Source organism: Lethenteron reissneri, chromosome 2 (genome assembly GCF_015708825.2).
Source record: "Lethenteron reissneri isolate LAM-NWPU_2019-01 chromosome 2, ASM1570882v1, whole genome shotgun sequence".
NCBI lineage: Eukaryota > Metazoa > Chordata > Hyperoartia > Petromyzontiformes > Petromyzontidae > Lethenteron > Lethenteron reissneri.
Genome location: NC_083780.1, coordinates 10,220,382 through 10,238,878, shown reverse-complemented (window position 1 = coordinate 10,238,878; position 18,497 = coordinate 10,220,382). Strand labels below are relative to the sequence as shown.

The window sequence follows — 18,497 nt, the reverse complement described above, 5'->3', positions numbered from 1 at the left end:
GCAATATTTTATTTTACATCCACCTCGTCCATGCAAAGCAGCTCCGCCGTGTAGCCTTGGACGGACTTGTGAGTTGCCTCCTTTTAGCGAGCACTGACGGAGAACGCCGGCTCGGCACCCAAATGGCCGCGGTGTGGCAATTATACCACGCGCGGCTGCTGACAGTTTTCACGCCGCAGCAAGGTGCTCCGTGTAAGACCGAGCCAAACGGTTAGAACGTCACTCGCCGCTGATAAGAGGCCTGGCCTGAAATCAAAACTCACCGGGTTTATACTGGCAATGCACTGCGCCATTGCTTCTTATGCAAAAACAGACTGTTGGGACAAGTGCTGTTAGCGAGTATCCATGAAGGCCGGCACAGCACACGAGGAGGTGGGTGGCCAGGACCACGCCCGGCCGCCTTTGTCTCCGCAGTGGCGATGTTTACACACCACACCAAGTACTCATTTGAGGCTGAGTCAACCTAGGGGAGGCCCACAGATTCAGATAATCGCCACTGCTGTTGGCCGTGAGCGGGAATTGAACCCTGACTGCCGGGTTCGTAGCGCAGCGAGATAACCGCTACACTGCCGTTCCACACACAGACACAGATGCACACATGCGAACACGCAAACAGCGCGACCAAAGGTGAGACACAACGGTGACATTGTGGTATGGGCAGAAGATCTCAAAGGCAAGCAGTGCGGCGTAGTCAAGGACGGTTATGACTTTCCAGGGCGACTACACCAATGCCTAACAGTTAACTACTCAACACCGCCAACATCTGCTTACCCGACGTACCACAACGTAAACATGACCCCGGAGGTCATCCGTGTGACCCACCAACCGCTCGTTACGATAACGCCTTTCATTAAACGTGTACATAACATTCGCTCATTACGAAAACTCACCACGAGGATTATTTTGCAAGGGAAGTCCATTGAACGTCAATACTATTGGTTTGTTGTCCTTCCCCCGCACCTCCGATTTGCACGGCTGGCTACGTACGGTGCGAAATGAGTTAAAAATACATACATGTTATTTGTTTCGTTTATTAATTTGCACGTATGTTCATATTCCGCCCGCGATGATCGTATGACGAAGACGAATAAAAGCATCTGCTGACTTGGTTTAGCAGCTGCACAAGACTGGGGGGAGACACTTTGTCAATAAAGGGTGGCTGTCATCCAGCAGTGGAGAACGAACGGCTGCTGCTGCTGATGCTGGTGCCGATGATGTCCGCTGCCTTTCACATTATCATTCCCCACCGTCTAAACACATCCACGGAGAACGAGCGGACGGAGAAGTGACACATGTAACAACTGTTGCCTTTGCTATGCCAACAGTTGGGCCCCGTCTCTATTCAAGGAACGCTATGTGAAAGTGTGGGGGATCCGACACCAAATATAACCGTCGGATTAAGAAGTCGTAGCTCAAACACTGCTCTCGGCTCCCCCCCCTCCTCCTCTTCCCCTCTGGGAGAGAGCCTCGGATTGTCGTCGAATCTCCGCCGCGATTCGCCGCCGTGAGATGTTTCAATGCTTTCCCTTCTTTCTCCGACCCGAACGTTAAAAGCCCCCACTCCCCACGGCCCCCTCCTCGCCGCCACCTCGGAACACCGGTGACCAACTTGAGTCTACAAAGCAAGTGGCTTCACCCGCCTCCCCAACACCCCCCCCCCCAACACTCCCCCCTCCTGCCCCCCCACACACCAAATCACGAGGGAGGTCTTTGGCTTTGACCCGCCGGGCACGCTGGGGCAGATCTCGAGTGCGCAGGCGTTGCAACGAGCGGTGGTGTGGACACGTTGGGGGCACTGAGCAGATATTATTTTTGGGTGCCCCCCCCCCACCCCCAACTTCTCCCGCAACGCCCCCTCCCCACCCCGCCACCCATTCTCCCCTCCTCCTTTCAATGTATACATTCCGAGTGAGATGAAAAAAAAAGATACGTGGACAAGAGATGGAGTGAGACGAGAGAATCGTGGACAAGAGGCAAGAGATGGAGTGAGATGAGAGATGAAGAAGAGACGGCGATCCGGTGAAGTGATACGAGATGTCGGTGAGAGATAGAGACGCAGCGAAGAGAGAGATAGAGACGTGCGAGCGAGGCAGAGTGAGATAAGAGAAATGTGGACGAGAAAATCGGGAGCCCCTTGAACTCCTTGGGGGCCCTGCACATTTGTTTGGTTCGCTTCCTATGCCTCGCGTGGCGGCGCGCGTGAGCGTGTGTGTGGACACAAAAGGGCCCCATGACATTGTGTCTGCTGGCTCTTTGGCTGGCTTCCCGGTAGAAATTAGCGGGCGTTTATTTCAATGAATGGTTGTGCTTGTGAATGTAAGCGAGACGCGAGTGGAAGGGACAACATGATGATGATGACGTTTTAACACGCAGTAGGAGGCTTTCGCGACCAATATCTTCCAATTAGCAAGGCTTGTCGTCACGTAAACAGAACGTGCCAATCCGTTACTGGTACAGCACGCCGGTGTGTTGGAGAGTCAAGTCACAGAATGTAGAATCTGAGCACGACGTTTTCACACATCTGGTTGTCGTCTGATGAGGCTGGTTGTAGTTACTGGCGAAACGTCGTGCTCAGATTGTAAATGTTGTGGCCTGGCTCTCCAACACACCGGTGTGCTGCTGTACTCGTGACGAATTGGCCACGTTCTGTTTACGTGACAAGCCTTGCTAATTGGCTGTGCCGGGTGGTGTCGGGTTTAACGACACATCCATATATTTACGCAATCTAACCCCAAAAAAAACCTGTATTATGGATGAAGATGATGATGATGACGGCGCAGCGATGTCTATCGTCGTCACAATCAGCAAAGGTCACGGTCACTCCACAGCTTGGGGAAGAAGAAGAAGAACTGACCTGGGCGGGTAGAGCTGTGCGGGGCCGCCCTCGCGGCGCGAGCGCATCAGCGCCTTGTACTCGCCCACGCGGAGCCGGCGACCATCCACAATGCACGTGCGCTTGGGCCGCGGCCGGTACTTGTAGCCCGGGTAGCGCTCCAGGTGAAGCTTGCTGAGTCGCGCTTGCTCCTCGTAGTACGGCTGCTTCTCCTGGCTCGACATGGCCTTCCAGCGGGAGCCTGCGGGGAGAGACGGGGGGGAAGGGGCGTGAGTGGTTGGCCTGCTTCTCCTGGCTCGACATTGCCTTCCAGCGGGAGCCTACGGTGGGGAGAGAAAGGGGGGGAGAGTGGGAGAGAGAGAGGGAAAGTAGTAGAGTAGGCCTGCTTCTCCTGGCTCGACATGGCCTTCTAGCGAAAGCCTGCGTGCGGACAAACACACGCCGTTACCGTCGTTACCGGCATTGTGGTATTGCAATTGGTAAACCAGGAAAGTCTCACTTAACACTTAACTTTCTGGAAAAAAAATTTATTTTGTGGGATATCAATATATTCCACTCAATTGGCCACTGATGTTGCGCATGGCAAGGGACAGAGACCTGGGATGTGAAGATCGTGGTGTCTGTGCCTTGAAGTCCGACAGAATACCGCTCCACACCAATTCTCGAGTGACACGTGACGAACGTGATAGTTGGCGACGGTAGGTCCTTGTTTTGTCTGCTATTTTACCCAAGCCCAAACAAAATATCTCACATTAAGAGATTTGTGTGAGTACAAAAGGATTACGCGCGGATTTTGCGGTGAGTGACGCTGCTGGCCGGGAAGCATTTTTATTCGACCGTTTTTGGGAGGACGCCCAACATCGCTTAAATGACCATTAATTTGTCATTTTGCGTAAATTGGGAAAGAACGTCACGTGAATAAACACGTCGGTGCACGGGAGGTGGCCGGATGGCGCAAAGGTCAGAGGTCGGAGCGCTGAGCTGACTACTGCCGTTATATAGAATCCAGGTTTCAGCCACCTGCTGATCAAACAGATAGACCCACGGACTTGCGTATACACCCATAGACTGACATAGACTGAGTTGTGATTGAACCAGGTTCTCTCAAGTGTAGTAAGTTGATGGTCTCAGCCCGGTAACCAGTGACTGCACAACGACAACAAAAGCAACCCATTGCAAAACATTTGGTTGCGCACGTAACTTACGTAAATTCCAGCTTTCCAGGAATTAAACGTTGGCTCGACTATCGCGCGACCAACGTTACTCTCGGATGCCGAGCGGGTGGGAAAGTGCTGCCCTCCACCTGGACCAGAGATCACTTGAAGGGCTCTCAGAGGTAGCTCTGTGCTATCCCCTTCCGCGGGCCCGTTCTCCAACAACGAGAATTGCAATGCCCTATGAGTGTCGTGAACGGGTTCCTCGTCGCAAGGTGTGTTAAAGCCGACAACACAATCGGAACATTGGGGTGCAATTGACAAAAATAACAATCGGCGGGTTCGTCAATAACACCGCATGGCCTTGAAAGGAAAAATATATAATAGGCGACGTTTCGGGCAATGGTCCTTCTTCATGGCGCATAAAACAAACAAACAAACAAGCTGGTAATGCTATCAACTATTTTTATTTTACCAGGTAAGGCCCACTGAGCTGTATAGCTCGTTTTCAGAAGTGCCCTGGCCACGAATGATAGCTCAACAAAGTGGCTCATCACGTGGACATTTATAGCAGCCAAATACTCTGAACGCACGTTCAGGACCCGGAGAAAAATCCACGCGACCACGGCGAGAGAGACGCGCACACTCCAAATATATGTCAGGCGTCAGGGTCCAGATTAAACCCACGACCTCCTGTATACCAGGCGAGGTCGTTAACATCTCGCCACCGCGGCGCCGCATGCCACTTAACGAGTGGAAACAAAAACAGGTACAATACGTTTATGTTAAACCGTTTAAAGTGAGCCTCTGTGGAATTACATCACTTAGTGGTTTCTCTTCTTTAACCCGGGTGCCATTAAATGACACATCCACGCGCCGCGTGAATAATTTGACCACCGCCAAATTTGTGTTTTGTTATGGTACGCGGCCACCGTGCTCTCACAAGAACGCGTGCCTTGTTCGTCGCTCTACTGGTGGCCGTGGGTCATGCTGCTCGGTGCCGCGGAGGAGGAGGTGGGGGGGTGGTGACTGTGGGGAGCATAGACGATGGATCGTAGTACAGTCCAACAGTGGATTTTTCTGCACCGCCCTCTGCTGTCAACGTAGCCCTGCAGCAGTAGCAGCAACCTTTAGTTCCTGCTATATGGCTGGTGGTTGCCCATCCAAGGAGTAATCCAGGGCTCAATGAATGCCTCTTTAAGTCATTATTCATGGGAGACGTTTGACCATACACTATAATTAGGGGCTTCTATCCCAATTCTAATTTCTTGTCGGTGAACGCGCGACACTCTATTTGCCCGTGTATGTATGCAAGTTGAACTTACGTACATAGCCAACCATGCTAACCGGAGGTGCGGGAGATCTAACCCAACCGTGTCGCGTGTCACGTGTTGTTGTGTGTCATGCCGCGTGTCATGTTGCATGCCGTGTGTTGTGTCACGTGTCATGTGTCACGTGTCGTGCCATGTCGCGTTTCGCCTTCGTGTTGCATGTCGTATCGCGTGTCGTATCGCATGTCGTGAGGTGTGTCGTGTCGCGTGTCGTGCCGTGTGTCGCGCACGTGCCACTAATTCAGAGGGAGCCACTCCCTCCTCTAATACGCTAACAATGCCGCCACGCGGCACAACGCAATTTGGCTTAAGCAACGCGGCATCGAAAACACACAAACGGGTTGCAGCCCGCGCCGCCAACTTTTCCACTGCAGACCAAACCCAGTCACGCGTTCCTCGGTTGGCCTAGGCCTATCATCAAACCCCTGCAGTCAAGCTGCGATGGAGTTCGACGCAATACCGGTAGCAGATCTCGGTACGGATCAGTTCCTGCCGCCCGAACACAGGCGCCAATTCCCAGACTGTCCGGGTCAAAGCCATTTCCAGGTGGCCACCCTCCTCCTCCTTCCAGCTCGCATAATAGGCCGGATTGTCACAGCTTGCGTTAAATTAAAGGTCCGCGCAAGTGGGCATGCCCACACATGCAGTGTTCTGCTTCAAATGATCCGCGACGTTGGTTTTGTTCTTTTCTTTCAGCGACTCGCTGACGTGCACCGGCAACGATCGGCGGTCGCCGCGTGCTTGTGCGCGCGATCCCCCGCGACACGTCGTGCGATGGAAGATCCGCGTGCACGTCGCGTCGTCGTCCGTTTGGGCTCAACATCGTCGTGTCGTGATCATCGTCGCGCATCGAAACGCGGAATATTTACGACGTCAGAATAATTCACGTTCTAAAAATGTTAATTTTGCCCGCGGTGAAACGCTTATGCACGCTGGCCTCGCGATCCGGAGGTCGCTGGTTTGGTTCGGATATAGCTCGAGGAAGGCCATGGCCGGGAATCGAACTCGGGTGGGCAGGTTTATAGCACGGTGTGCTGGCCCGCTATGTCGCCGCTCCCTCTCAACGATTTAGCCGGTCGCTTTATTTGTTTTACTACGCACGAGGTTTCAACGTACTATGGCGAGGAATGATTGTTGTCGAACGTGCAGCGACAATGGGCGGTCATGTAACGGCAGAGGTCGCAACCGGGTACCCGATACCCGTACCCTACCCGATACCCGGCTACCCGTACCCGGCCGGGTATGGGTACGGATACCCGTTTGCGACCCTGGTGCGGCCGGGTACGGGTACGGGTAAGGAATCAAAACCCATTTGCGACCTCTGTGTAACGGTCGAGCCACTGGTAAGCGTGGTACCACCGGAGGATTACTTCGATTCGCTCCCAAGGCCACGTGGGTTCGCTGCCAGAGCGAACCGCTCATGACGGGAAGGTTGCAGGTTCAAATCCTGGTTGTGGGTTTTTTTATACTCAGCCAATCGTCCCCCCCTAGGGTCGACAAAACGAGTGCCACTTCGTGGGGACGTGAACGGCAGTTCGTCCTACGAATTAGACTCACCCCCAGCACCTTTAAAAAACAAAAACAAGTTAATTTAATTCACTTCTGTGTACTTGATTTGCACTTTTGTGTGGAATACAACAGCGGTTGCCTCACCCCCACCAGAGAAATGTGGACTTTCCACCACTGGCTCAGGGCTGGTAACGGGAAATGGGCACTGCCTCAGTGTAAAGCTTTCGTGACTGCAGGGATTCATCGTCTTGGTTCTTTCGGTAAAGTCATGTAGAAGGGAAATAATAAAATAATAAAAATAAACATAATAAAATAATTCTCACGACGTTTCGGCCACAACGCAAGCAGCCGTCCTCAGGTGAAGAACAGGTCTGTCTTTCGGACGCTGTCTTTCCGACAGACCTGTTCTTCACCTGAGGACGGCTGCTTGCGTTGTGGCCGAAACGTCGTGAGAATTATTTTATTATGTTTTATTTTTATTATTTTATTATTTCCCTTCTACGTGACTTTACCGAAAGAACCAAGAAGATGACTGCCTCAATACTCGCTCATTTGAGTCCCTGGAATAGGTGACAACAGCACCACCATTACCACCAGGACTTGCCAGGCGTTGTCGGCGTGGGGGGGTGGGCGGGGGGCTTTACTTTGGTAGCCAGGAGGTGGCGGTGCCGAGTGTCAACCCCCCCTCATGTTCAGCGCCGTGCTGGGTTCTCTACCGGGCTCTACGGTTTGCTCCCCACACGAAGCCCAAGAATAACTCATCGGATTGGCCAAACATTCCGACGTAGCAGGACTCTCCTGAAAAAAAAAGAATGCCGGAGACTCGCCGGCTCTTTCCTGGCTGATTCATCGGTATATTAAACAACAAAAATTTAGTCCGTCCTGTTAATTCGACGATCTGCTGGGCTTCGATAAAATTGGAGGGGGAAAAAAATGAAATATGTGCTTTGTGTCTCGACTCCGATGGCACGATTGAGTTATAATTTAGTGGTAACATGGAACCCAACCACAAGAATGTTAAATGGCAGCGAAGTGAAAAGCCTCCACTCCCCCCCCCTTAGCCATCGCACACAAGATAGGAGGGGGCCGGGGCGCTCGTGCATTCGGATAATTCCACGGGATTTGCTCAGACAAGTTACGCGTGCGATGGATGTGTCCGAGCGCTCACGCTTCAGCAACGCGGTTAACACGCACGCGCGCGTGCCAATTGTCGCTGTCCACATGTGCGTGCGCATGTCTCCACACCAGAGGTCGCAACCGGGTACCCAATACCCGTACCCTACCCGATACCCGGCTACCCATACCCGGCCGGGTACGGGTACGGGTAGCCATTTGCGACCCTGGTGCGGCCGGGTACGGGTACGGGTAAGGAATCAAAACCCGTTTGCGACCTCTGCTCCACACGGAGCCGTTCCCTCGGGGTAACATGATGAATCGGGGCGACTGCCCCGGGCCCCGGGCTTTGGGGGAGGGTGGGGGCCCGCCCGGGGGGCCCGCCTATGGTTCCACGTCATGGTGTCAGATGGAACACTTCCAGATTAGTTTGAAGGCGTCGGGGGGGGGGGGGGGGGTCCACAGAGTGTGGTTTTCCCCGGGCTCTGTACCACCCCTTATGAACGGCCCTGTCTGTGCGTACGTCTACTGAATGCACAAGGGGTGAATTTCGGATTTAAACATTTTAAAGTTCAGATTTTCGAACATATTTAAGCGCATTTTTGGATCTGTTTGGGATTGGACACAAATGAGCGATCGTTTGTGACCAGGCCGCTTCTGAAAAATAAGTTAATACCTCAGTGGGCTTCACCTGGTAAAATAAAAAATAGCTGAGTTGTATTTGTACATTTTAAGTGATTTGTTTGCTTTTACTATACTTTGCACTCCTATCGTATTTATGTATTGTTTGTTGTTATAACGCTTTGACCCCGTGCCCCTACTGGACATCTATGAACAAGAGCTTTACAGCTCATCGGATTCCTTAAGTATAAATGTATATTCTGATCCTGTTTCGCGTGCTCGTTTAACGTGATAGTCTCGTGCTGGCAAAAGTGATGTCACCCGATGTCACGTGACTTCACGTTCCATGGGAAAAGAGCGGAAATGATGTCACTTCCTGTGGCGTCGTGTTTTCGGATCAACATTCGGAGTCAAATATTTCTTTTCGTATCAAGGCCAACTTTTAAAACGCTTCAGATTAATCCTCAAATCAGGAACACGCCCTTGATACACAGTATATGTGTGTGAGAGTCTGTGTGTGTTTGAGTCTGTGTGTTTGTGCACAAGTGAATGGTAGTGTAGCGCTACAAACTTGGTGACCCGAGTTCGATTCCCGCTCACGGCCACCACCAGTGACGATTATCTAAACCAGTCCTGGGCCTCGCCTAGGTCAATTCAGCCATAAATTATCACCTGGTGCCGTGTCTAAGAATATCCACTGGGGATACAAAGGCAGTGGGGCGTGGTGCTCACCACCCACCCCTCTCGTGCACCGTACCGGCCTTCGAAGTTGCTCGCGAGTGTGACTATGGGGGTGAGTGTGGGGGGTGAGTGTGTGGGGTGAGTGTGGGGGTGAGTGTGGGGGGTGAGGCCGAGCGTGACGCTCACCCAGGATCTTGCTGATGCTCGAGTTGTGCATGTCGGGGAAGGCCTGCAGGATCTTGCGCCGCTCGTCCTTGGCCCAGACCATGAACGCGTTCATCGGGCGCTTGATGTGCGGCTCTCCCGCGTGCCGGCCTCTGCCGTCACGGAACACCTTGGCGTCTCCAAACACGCCGCCGCCTGTCGCAGGGGCGAGCGGGAGACACACGACGAATGCAATACGTGCCTGCGTGCTCGTGTGTGTGTCCGTCTGTCTGTATGACAGTCGACCCGTGGCACCTGCTGGGTCTGCCCAGTGACCTCCTGCCAGCGGGCGTTCGACACTTCACGTGGTAGCCTCAAGGTGCACTTGGCCTGGCACAAGCGTCGTGGTGACTTCACCGCCACTTAGTGGCGAATGGCGGTTGTTGTTGTTGTATGCGAGTCATCTCGGTCAGTCACTCACATGGCACCCGGGTCTGTCCCGTGACCTCCTGCCAGCGAGCCTTCGACACTTCGCGTGGCCTCAAAGTGCACAGGTGCCGTGATGACGTCACTGACACTTAGTGGCGAATGGCGGGTTCTGTTGATGTTGTTGTATGTCAGTGTGTGTGTTTGGGGAGCGGTGGTGTTGCGGTTCGCGTGCTGTGCTACGAACCCGGCGACTCGAGTTCGAATTCCGCTCACAGCCAACACCGGTGACGAACCGGTCATGGGCCTCGCTTAGGTCGACTCAGCCTTAAATGAATACCTGGTGCGGTGTGTACACATCAGCACTGGGGAGACAAAGGCGGCCGGGCATGGTGTTGGCCACCCACCCCCTCCGTGTGCCGTGCCAGCCTTCATATGTGCTCGCTAACAGCACTTGCCCCAACAGTCTGCTAAGGCTATATGTGGATCTGCGCCTTGATCTCTGTATGTGTGTGCCTCCATGGGTGTGCCCGTATGTCAGTATGTGTCTGTATGTATGTCAGTGTGTGACTCTATGCGTGTGTATGTGGGGAGCGGTAGTGCAGTGGTTAGCATGCCCCGCTAGGCCTAGGTGTGTGCATTGTACCACTGAACATTCAAAGCACGAGAGAGTTAGTTAAGATAACCGTGCATTTACCATCCATCTCCTCGCTGGATGCCCGCTCCACTCCACCGAGGCCTGACTTCCCATCATCCCTTGCCTCTCCCATCATCCTTTGCATGAGGCTCTCCAGAGCAAGCTTCTCCTGCGATGCATAATAAGAAAGGCGGCACCATTATTACACCGAGAAAAAGTCATGTTCTCGTCACTGCTGGACCAGAGTCCGTTTCTGAGAACTGTCAAGATCAGTGCTCTTGGAGAATGTGGTACAGAAAGAATGTGGTAGCCACATTCTGATGAGCCCCCCCCCTCTCCTCCCCCCTCAACTCGCTTTTAAGGGATTACATCTTGAATCATTGCCTCACTTGATGCAGCTAATCTGGCTGTGACGGTCCCACCTGATGACGGAGACTTGTGTTGCCTCCGAAACGTCGTGATCTTTATTTTATTTTATTTTTATTCATTTTGATGTTTTACCTACGTGACTTTACCGAAAAAACCTAAGAATATGAATCCTTGCAGTCACGAAAGCTTCAAATGGAGAATGTGGTACAGAAAGAGTTTGGGATAATATAATGTATACTTTTAGGTTTTTTCGGTAAAGTCACGTAGGTAAAAAAACAATAATAAAAAATGAAAAATAACTAAAATAAATCACGACGTTTCGGAGGCAACACAAGTCTCCGTCTTCAGGTGGGACCGTCACAGCTAAATTTACTGTATTACTTGATACAGCAACGTCGTGATTTAATTTAGTTATTTTTCATTCGTTATAATTTTATTTTATTATTATTATTTTACCTACGTGACTTTACCGAAAAAACCTAAGAGTATGAATCCTTGCAGTCACGAAAGCTTCAAATCTAGAATAATAGAATCTGTCCCTACTGTATGGGATAGAGTGTTTCCCCCTCACATGTGTTGGGTTTTCTCCGGGTGCTCTGGTTGCATCCCACTCGGCTAAAAACATCTGAATAATTCGAGGATTTTCAGAGCTTGGACAATCGTTGGTAGTGCCGTCTCACTGCCGTTTCACTTGCAAACTCTGTTAAGCAGCTTTAGCACAACAAGCTTCAGGAAGTCAATATTAAATTGAGAAAGTCAGAATAACCGTGTCACCTTACCCGGCTTCTTTAAATCAGTGTCATGATCTCATAGGAACAACCAAAACTATAAAACCACCAACCGAATCTCTTACAAATTAATGCATTATAATTTTATTCTAATTTATTCACGCCAATTATGAATAAAATATGCACGATTCTATCAAGAATATGTGAGCCTACTCGTTATGGTTCTAAGGTGTGCTCTGATAATTATCATTATTACAATAATTATAATTACACGTAGATATGATCAGAGCGAGCATGCTGATGGCTTGGCATCGAACTGCATGGGCATCATTATGCCCTTCAAGAGTCAGAGCGATCTCATGCTCAGATGAGCACTGATACGGTGCTCATCACCTGTGCACAAACCTGAACCGATGGTGGAAATTCCTCATTCTCATGGCAGGGGGCGAGTCTGTCCATAGGCCAACCACTGTTTACTACCCCACAAAGTGGCCGCTAATTTTGCCGCTCGCCGAACCATTGAGCCAGATGCTCCCCTCGGGTGTGGGGCCTTACCGTGACACACCGGCCGCTGTTGATGAGTGCAGCAGCAACTTTCCCATCATGCCTCGCTGCACGCTCCTGCTTTACCTCTGGGGCCCGCTGCTGAGTCTGGGCCGTGAGGCCTTGATGCAGCATTCCTGCACAGGGCGCGACACGCACACACACACACGTGCACGCGCACACACACGACACGTACAACCACACCCACACACACACACACGCGACACATACAACAACACGCACGCACACGCGCGCGCACACGCGCACACGACACGTACAACCGGAGAAAAATCCACGCGATCACAGGGAGAACATGCAAAATTCACATATAAAGCAGGGGTCAGGGTTGGGATCGAACCCAGGACCTCCTGTATACCAGGCAAGGTATGTAACATCTCGCTATTGTGGCGAGATGCTTTTGTTTAACCATGTCAAAATTTAAGAGACCGAGATAACCTTTCAACTGGGGACAAAACCAACAGACTTACACAAAAGCGTTGGTTCTCGGTGACACGGGGATGGACTCTCTGGAGCAGTGTTCTTCACTAATTTTCAGAGCGGGCTGGGCACTTTTGCTGATAAGACGTCATCAGTGTGAGGGCCTTGATTTGGAGCGTTCGTGACTGCAGGAATTACTCTTTGGTTCTTTCGGTAAAGTCACGTAGAAAGAAACCGAAAATGTTTTTCTTCGTGACTTTACCGAAAGAACCAAAGAGTGTGAGGGCCGCCACACATTTGAAATCACTTGGGTTTTGTGACAGCAGCACGAAGATAATATAATGGGGGTGTTTTCACTACTTCTGTATTGTCGGGAGCCGCACTAAAGGCCACCAGGGGCCGCCAGTGGCCTACGGTGTCCTGCAATTAAGAACACTGCCCTCAGAAGCCATGGGGGGCCTGCCCCCAGAAGCCATGGGGGGGGGCCTGCCCCAGCCGAAGCGGGGACGACGTTTGGTGGCTCTCTCCCCCTGCGGGTTTGTGGGGTTCTCACCGAAGGCGGCCATATTGTTGCTGGCGCCGCTCGCTTTCCCCAGCACGGCGTGCAGCAGCGGCAGCATGGAGGAGGAGGGGGGCGGCCCCCCCCCCAGCCCCCCGCCCAACCCCTCCAGCATCGAGGAGGCCGCCGAGTGAGCGCGCGATGACAGGTTCAACGGCTGCGGGGCCTCCTTGCACACAGGACAGCGACACGCGGGGTAAATGCACAGCCCTGCCATTGCTCGGCTTGCGCTACTGCTGACGGGAGGGGGCCTCCTTCACTCGAGGGTTCTTTGGCCTACTCTTCCACGCTGGCCAGACAATCTTGTAAGTGGTGGTGGGAGCACGTAGGATTTACTCCACCGCCACCACCACCACCACACGTGACCTGCCGATCGATGAAGTGTGGTTGTATGTGTGTATGTACGTTGATCTTGGTGGGTGGGGTGGCTGGGTGGGTGGGTGGGGTGGCTGGGTGGGTGGGTGGGGTGGCTGGGTCGGTGGCTGGGCGGGTGGGGTGGCTGAGTGGGGTGGCTGGGTCGGTGGCTGAGTGGGTGGGGTGGCTGGGTGGGTGGCTGGGTGGGTGGCTGGGTGGGTGGGGTGGCTGAGTGGGGTGGCTGGGTCGGTTGCTGGGCGGGTGGGGTGGCTGAGTGGGGTGGCTGGGTCGGTGGCTGGGTGGGTGGGGTGGCTGAATGGGGTGGCTGGGTCGGTTGCTGGGCGGGTGGGGTGGTTGGGTCGGTGACTAGGCGGGTGGGGTGGCTGAGTGGGGTGGCTGGGTCGGTGGCGAGGTGGGTGGCTGGGTGGGTGGCTGAGTGGGGTGGCTGGGTTGGTGGCTGGGTGGGGTGGCTGAGTGGGGTGGCTGGGTTGGTGGCTGGGTTGGTGGCTGGGTGGGTGGGGTGGCTGAGTGGGGTGGCTGAGTGGGGTGGCTGGGTGGGTGGGGTGGCTGAGTGGGGTGGCTGGGTCGGTGGCTGGGTGGGTGGGGTGGCTGGGTGGGTGGCTGGGTGAGGTGGCTGGGTGGGTGGGGTGGCTGAGTGGGGTGGCTGGGTCGGTGGCTGGGTGGGTGGGGTGGCTGGGTGGGTGGCTGGGTGGGTGGCTGGGTGGGGTGGCTGGGTGGGTGGGTGGGGTGGCTGGGTGGCTGGGTGGGGTGGCTGGGTGGCTCGTTGGGGTGGCTGGGTGGCTGGGTGGGTGGGGTGGCTGGGTGGCTGGGTGGGTGGGGTGGCTGGGTGGCTGGCTGGGTGGGGTGGCTGCGAGAGCAAACTCCGTTACCTTGCAGGCGCTCGTTGGGCTCTTGTCTCTGTCCCGGTCTCCCCCAGCCGGCGCCGGCGGCAGCGACACAGAGTGGCACTGCGCGGGCGACTGCATCGCGGCCAGGTGAGCGGCGTAAATCTAGCGGGGAAAACATGAAATCCGTAAAAAAAAAATCACGTAAAATCAATGAACACCCAATCAAGGCCCACCCAATCAAACCATTTGGGAAGACCTCCACGACAATCAGTGGTCAAGACTCATAACGGAGTGGTAGCCACAAGGGGTGGAACATATGCCACACTTCTTTTGCACCGTACGTAGGCAACCGCGCTAATCGGAGGTGCGGGAGGGGAAGGAACGTCAGAGGTGAGCGCAGCATGGTAACGGCACAGCGGTTGAAACGGATATGTGGACGTGCCGGTATTAAACCTGTTCGTCCTGAAGCCCATGTTCACTGACACACACGTACACTGATACTCGCACATAAAGACAAATATGTCCCGTGTAGCCGACAGGCTGTTGGGGCAAGTGCTGTTAGCGGGCACCTATGAGGGCTGGCACGGCACACGAGGGCGTTGCTGGCCAACATCGCGCGCCTTTATCTCCCCAAGTGCCGATGTACTCGTTTAAGGCTGAGTCGACCTAGCCGAGGCCCAGGACGGCTTCAAATAACAGCCACTGTTATTCGTCGTGAGCGGGAATCGAACCGTGGGGTCGCCGAGTTCGAAGCACAGTGCCCTAACTGCAAAGCTATTGCTCCCCGCACACACGCACACACACGCACACACGCACACACACGCACACACACGCACACACAGGCACACACTCTAATTCAGGCATGAAACCGTCAAACTCGCAGGCTGTGGCGTGGATCCCGTGCACGATCAATTACTTCTGTGGGCTAATGATGTGTCACTACACCACATCCTACACTCGCAAGGGGTAAAAAGTCCCCCATACCTATACAGTTGAGAAACCTTATCGATAAACAGGTGAACTTCTCCGCAAATCTGTCTGTCGCCTGAAGAAGCTGGTTGCAATTACTGGCGAAACGTCGTACTCAGACTGTAAATGTTGTGGCTTGGCTCTCCCAACACACCGATGTGCTGTACTAGTGACGAATTGGCCACGTTCTGATTACGTGACAAACCTTACTAATTGGCTGTGTCGGGTTTTTAAACGACACATTTATATATTTACGCGATCTAACCCCAAAAAAACCTGTATCACGGAAGGTTGAGTAACACCGCTGGGGCAGCTGCCCACATTGAACCCGGGGTCATGAGCAGCTCTCGCCCCTCGGCGTTCTAACCCCGCGAGCACCTCCGACGTGCACGGCTGGCTATGCACGGCGCTCCGATTCCCTTCGAGAAAGTCAACCGACCCCAGCGTAGCGGCAACCGGTGGCGTTAAATCGGGGCCTCTTCCCTGCACTGGCATCTCTCAGCAACAACAACATGATTGCCAGCGTGCTGAAAGTGAACAAATAAATAGCAAAATGCAAGGTCAAAGGCGGAGTTTGACTTCTGTATTTGGAGAGGGGGGGGGGGCAGTGTTCGCTTTGCCCCTCAATGTAAAAATGTTTATTGCAGTGGTTCTTAACCTTTACTGCAGCCTTGCATCCCTTTTTTCTCAATCGTAAAAACAATGTATGCAATGTTAATAAATACACAGAGTTTGATGAAACCAAGAAAGTTGGTACTGACTTTGTAAAGTCACGTAGAACAAAAAAAATTAACAAAAAAATTACTTTTTTATCCTTCCTGATGACGATTGCTTGTGTTGCGATCGAAACGTCGTAGTTTTTTGTGAAAAAATTAATGTTCTACGTGACTTGACCGAAAGACATGCCCGTGCTTAATTCGCGTTTTCGATTATTTACCTTCGAACAAAGATCTGCCCGTGTCTCGCTTACCCCCCCTCCCCCCCCCAGATAGGGCATCACGCACCCCCAGGTTAACAAGAACCACTGGTGCTTTATTGTTAACTCCTGGAAGTAAATAAATAAAGGTGCCCATTTATGGCGGCGCGCATGGCCTTGCCTGCCAGAGGCGGCCCAAACCCCAAGCGAACGGCAGCAGTCGAACGGCAGCAGTCGTAAAATTCGTTGTAGGAGGAGTTTATTTTTGCCAATCTTTTTCAGGCCTCACCCCCCACCCACCCACCACCTTGCCCGTCACTTTCGCCCCGATAAGTTTTAGTAAACATTGCTCAGGGGGAAATGTCCCAGTGTTTGGCGTGCGCGTGAACGCCGGCGCTAATTTTGTGCGCACGTAGGTCAGAGGTCCAGGAACTGTCGCACACGTGGAAGGCGGCCACGGGGAAGGTCGTTAGCTTTGGGAAATCGGGACAATTGAGCTGTTAGTCGTAGATAGAGCTCGCCGCTTCGCTTGTTACCGCCGCTGGAAAGTCGTAGCGATGATAAAGCGAAAAAAAAAGGGGCGGCCAAATTCACAGATGGGGGAGGCTCCTGCTTGGGTGCAACAAAACACGGGTTTGCTACCGAGCCACTTTTCCAAGGTTCAATTCCTACTCCTGCTAAATGTATGTTTTCTTTCTTCTCTTCTTCATATCAGTAGCCCCTTTTCCACGTGAACGAAACTAGGACGCTTCATTGCAATACTTGACGAGAAAATGCATTTCGCAACAATGGCGGAACACCGCTGGGGGAGGTTACGATTCACAGCATTTTTGACAAAGGATGTGAATGGTCTCCTGTGCATGCATGCACCGTATGTTGATTGAACCCACGACGTCCTGTAAACCAGGCGAGGTCGTTAACATCTCACCACGATGATACATGGCAACCCAGCAGCATTCGCTTTAGCAAGCCTGCTGATGAGACCCGGAAGGTCAAAGCCGATCGAGAGTTTGCGGACTGGCAGTGGTGAGACAGAGCGAGACAGAGCGACAACGCGTGTAGCGGTTTCGTCTCTATTAGGACTCATCGGTACAACGGCAACGGTCATTTGAATCGGCGAATAACAGATTAGATGTGTACATGTACAGTGTACTTCTTTCGCCCCGTACGTAGCCAACCGTGCTAAATCAGGAGGTGCGGCGCAAACTGGGGGTTGGAGTAACTGAGCTTAATAATTATCCAAGAAAGCCTCATCGCTTCTTGCGACACGTGTTCATGGGGTCCCTTCCACATTGGAATGCCTGGAACCAATTCGATACGAATGAGAGATTTGGCTCCGTGGGGGGGGGGGGGGGGGGGGGTGTGGAGATCAGAAAACCTGGAGAACGAGCCTTTTGCCCATCCAAGGACGAGTGTATTACAGTAAATCTGAAACTTGCAAGGGAAAAGCAGACCGCGATGTGATATCCACTGCATCAATTCGTGTGCAATTTGTAATGGCGCGGTGACACAGACCTATTTCATTTTAAGGTTATATAATCCCTTGTTCATTGCGACGTCCTTTTTACTTTGATGTCTCAACAGCGTTAGCACCGCACCGTCCCCCGGCTACTACCTCGCAGTGCACACGCCTACAACACCTGGCAAGCCCCGGTGGTGGTGGTCAGCTCGTAAGATTAGATGAGTTTGAGAACGACAAAAAAATAATCGATGGATTGGTGGAGCGTCACTTGCCCGGCAAACATTGATGCGTTGACACTAACCTGCAGGTGTAGCGGAGAGAGGGCAGGGGTAGCAGCATGCCCCAGCGTTGACGGTAGCAGAGGCAGGGAGTACTGTTCAACTGCACGTGTTGTGCACGTGTGTGTTCGCATGTACACACGTGCATGGGTGAGTATACAGTGCAGTGCGTATGTGCGCGTGTGTGCACATAAGTGCGTGTGCGTGTATGGTAGGATACATGCACGTGTATATGTATGTATGCATGAGCAATATTGTATGTGTACGTTTGTGTATGCGCATGTATGTATGCATGCACATATGTGAGATAGTGTGGGACGAACGTGCGTGCACGCATGTGTGCAAGTTAGCACGTGTGTGCGTTTCGGCGTACGTGTATGTGCGCGGGTGCATGCACAATCGAGTGATGCACACGTTTGCATGTTTGATGCAATAGTGCGCGTGCGTGCAAGTATGTACGTGTCGACGAGCACGTGTGTGTGTGTGTGTGCGTGCGTGCGCATGTTTGTATATATGTCAGCCGGTTGTGGACCACAGAAATAACAAACACAGGTAAAAGGAAGGGATTAGGTGAAGCGACTGCG

General features: G+C 52.9%; 1 protein-coding gene across 1 annotated transcript in view; it reads right to left on the bottom strand.

Moving 5' to 3' along the window:
- LOC133343074 (transcription factor SOX-5-like) overlaps positions 1–18,497 on the bottom strand; it is an 85,862-nt gene that overhangs the window by 5,560 nt on the left and 61,805 nt on the right. Inside the window, exons 10-16 of the mRNA XM_061552555.1 lie at positions 17,937–18,016; positions 14,331–14,450; positions 13,081–13,255; positions 12,102–12,226; positions 10,510–10,618; positions 9,429–9,602; positions 2,855–3,074 (exon numbers count right to left, since the gene is read on the bottom strand). Of these exons, the coding sequence (XP_061408539.1) occupies positions 2,855–3,074; positions 9,429–9,602; positions 10,510–10,618; positions 12,102–12,226; positions 13,081–13,255; positions 14,331–14,450; positions 17,937–18,016 (1,003 nt within the window). The remainder of the gene's footprint in view (positions 1–2,854; positions 3,075–9,428; positions 9,603–10,509; positions 10,619–12,101; positions 12,227–13,080; positions 13,256–14,330; positions 14,451–17,936; positions 18,017–18,497) is intronic.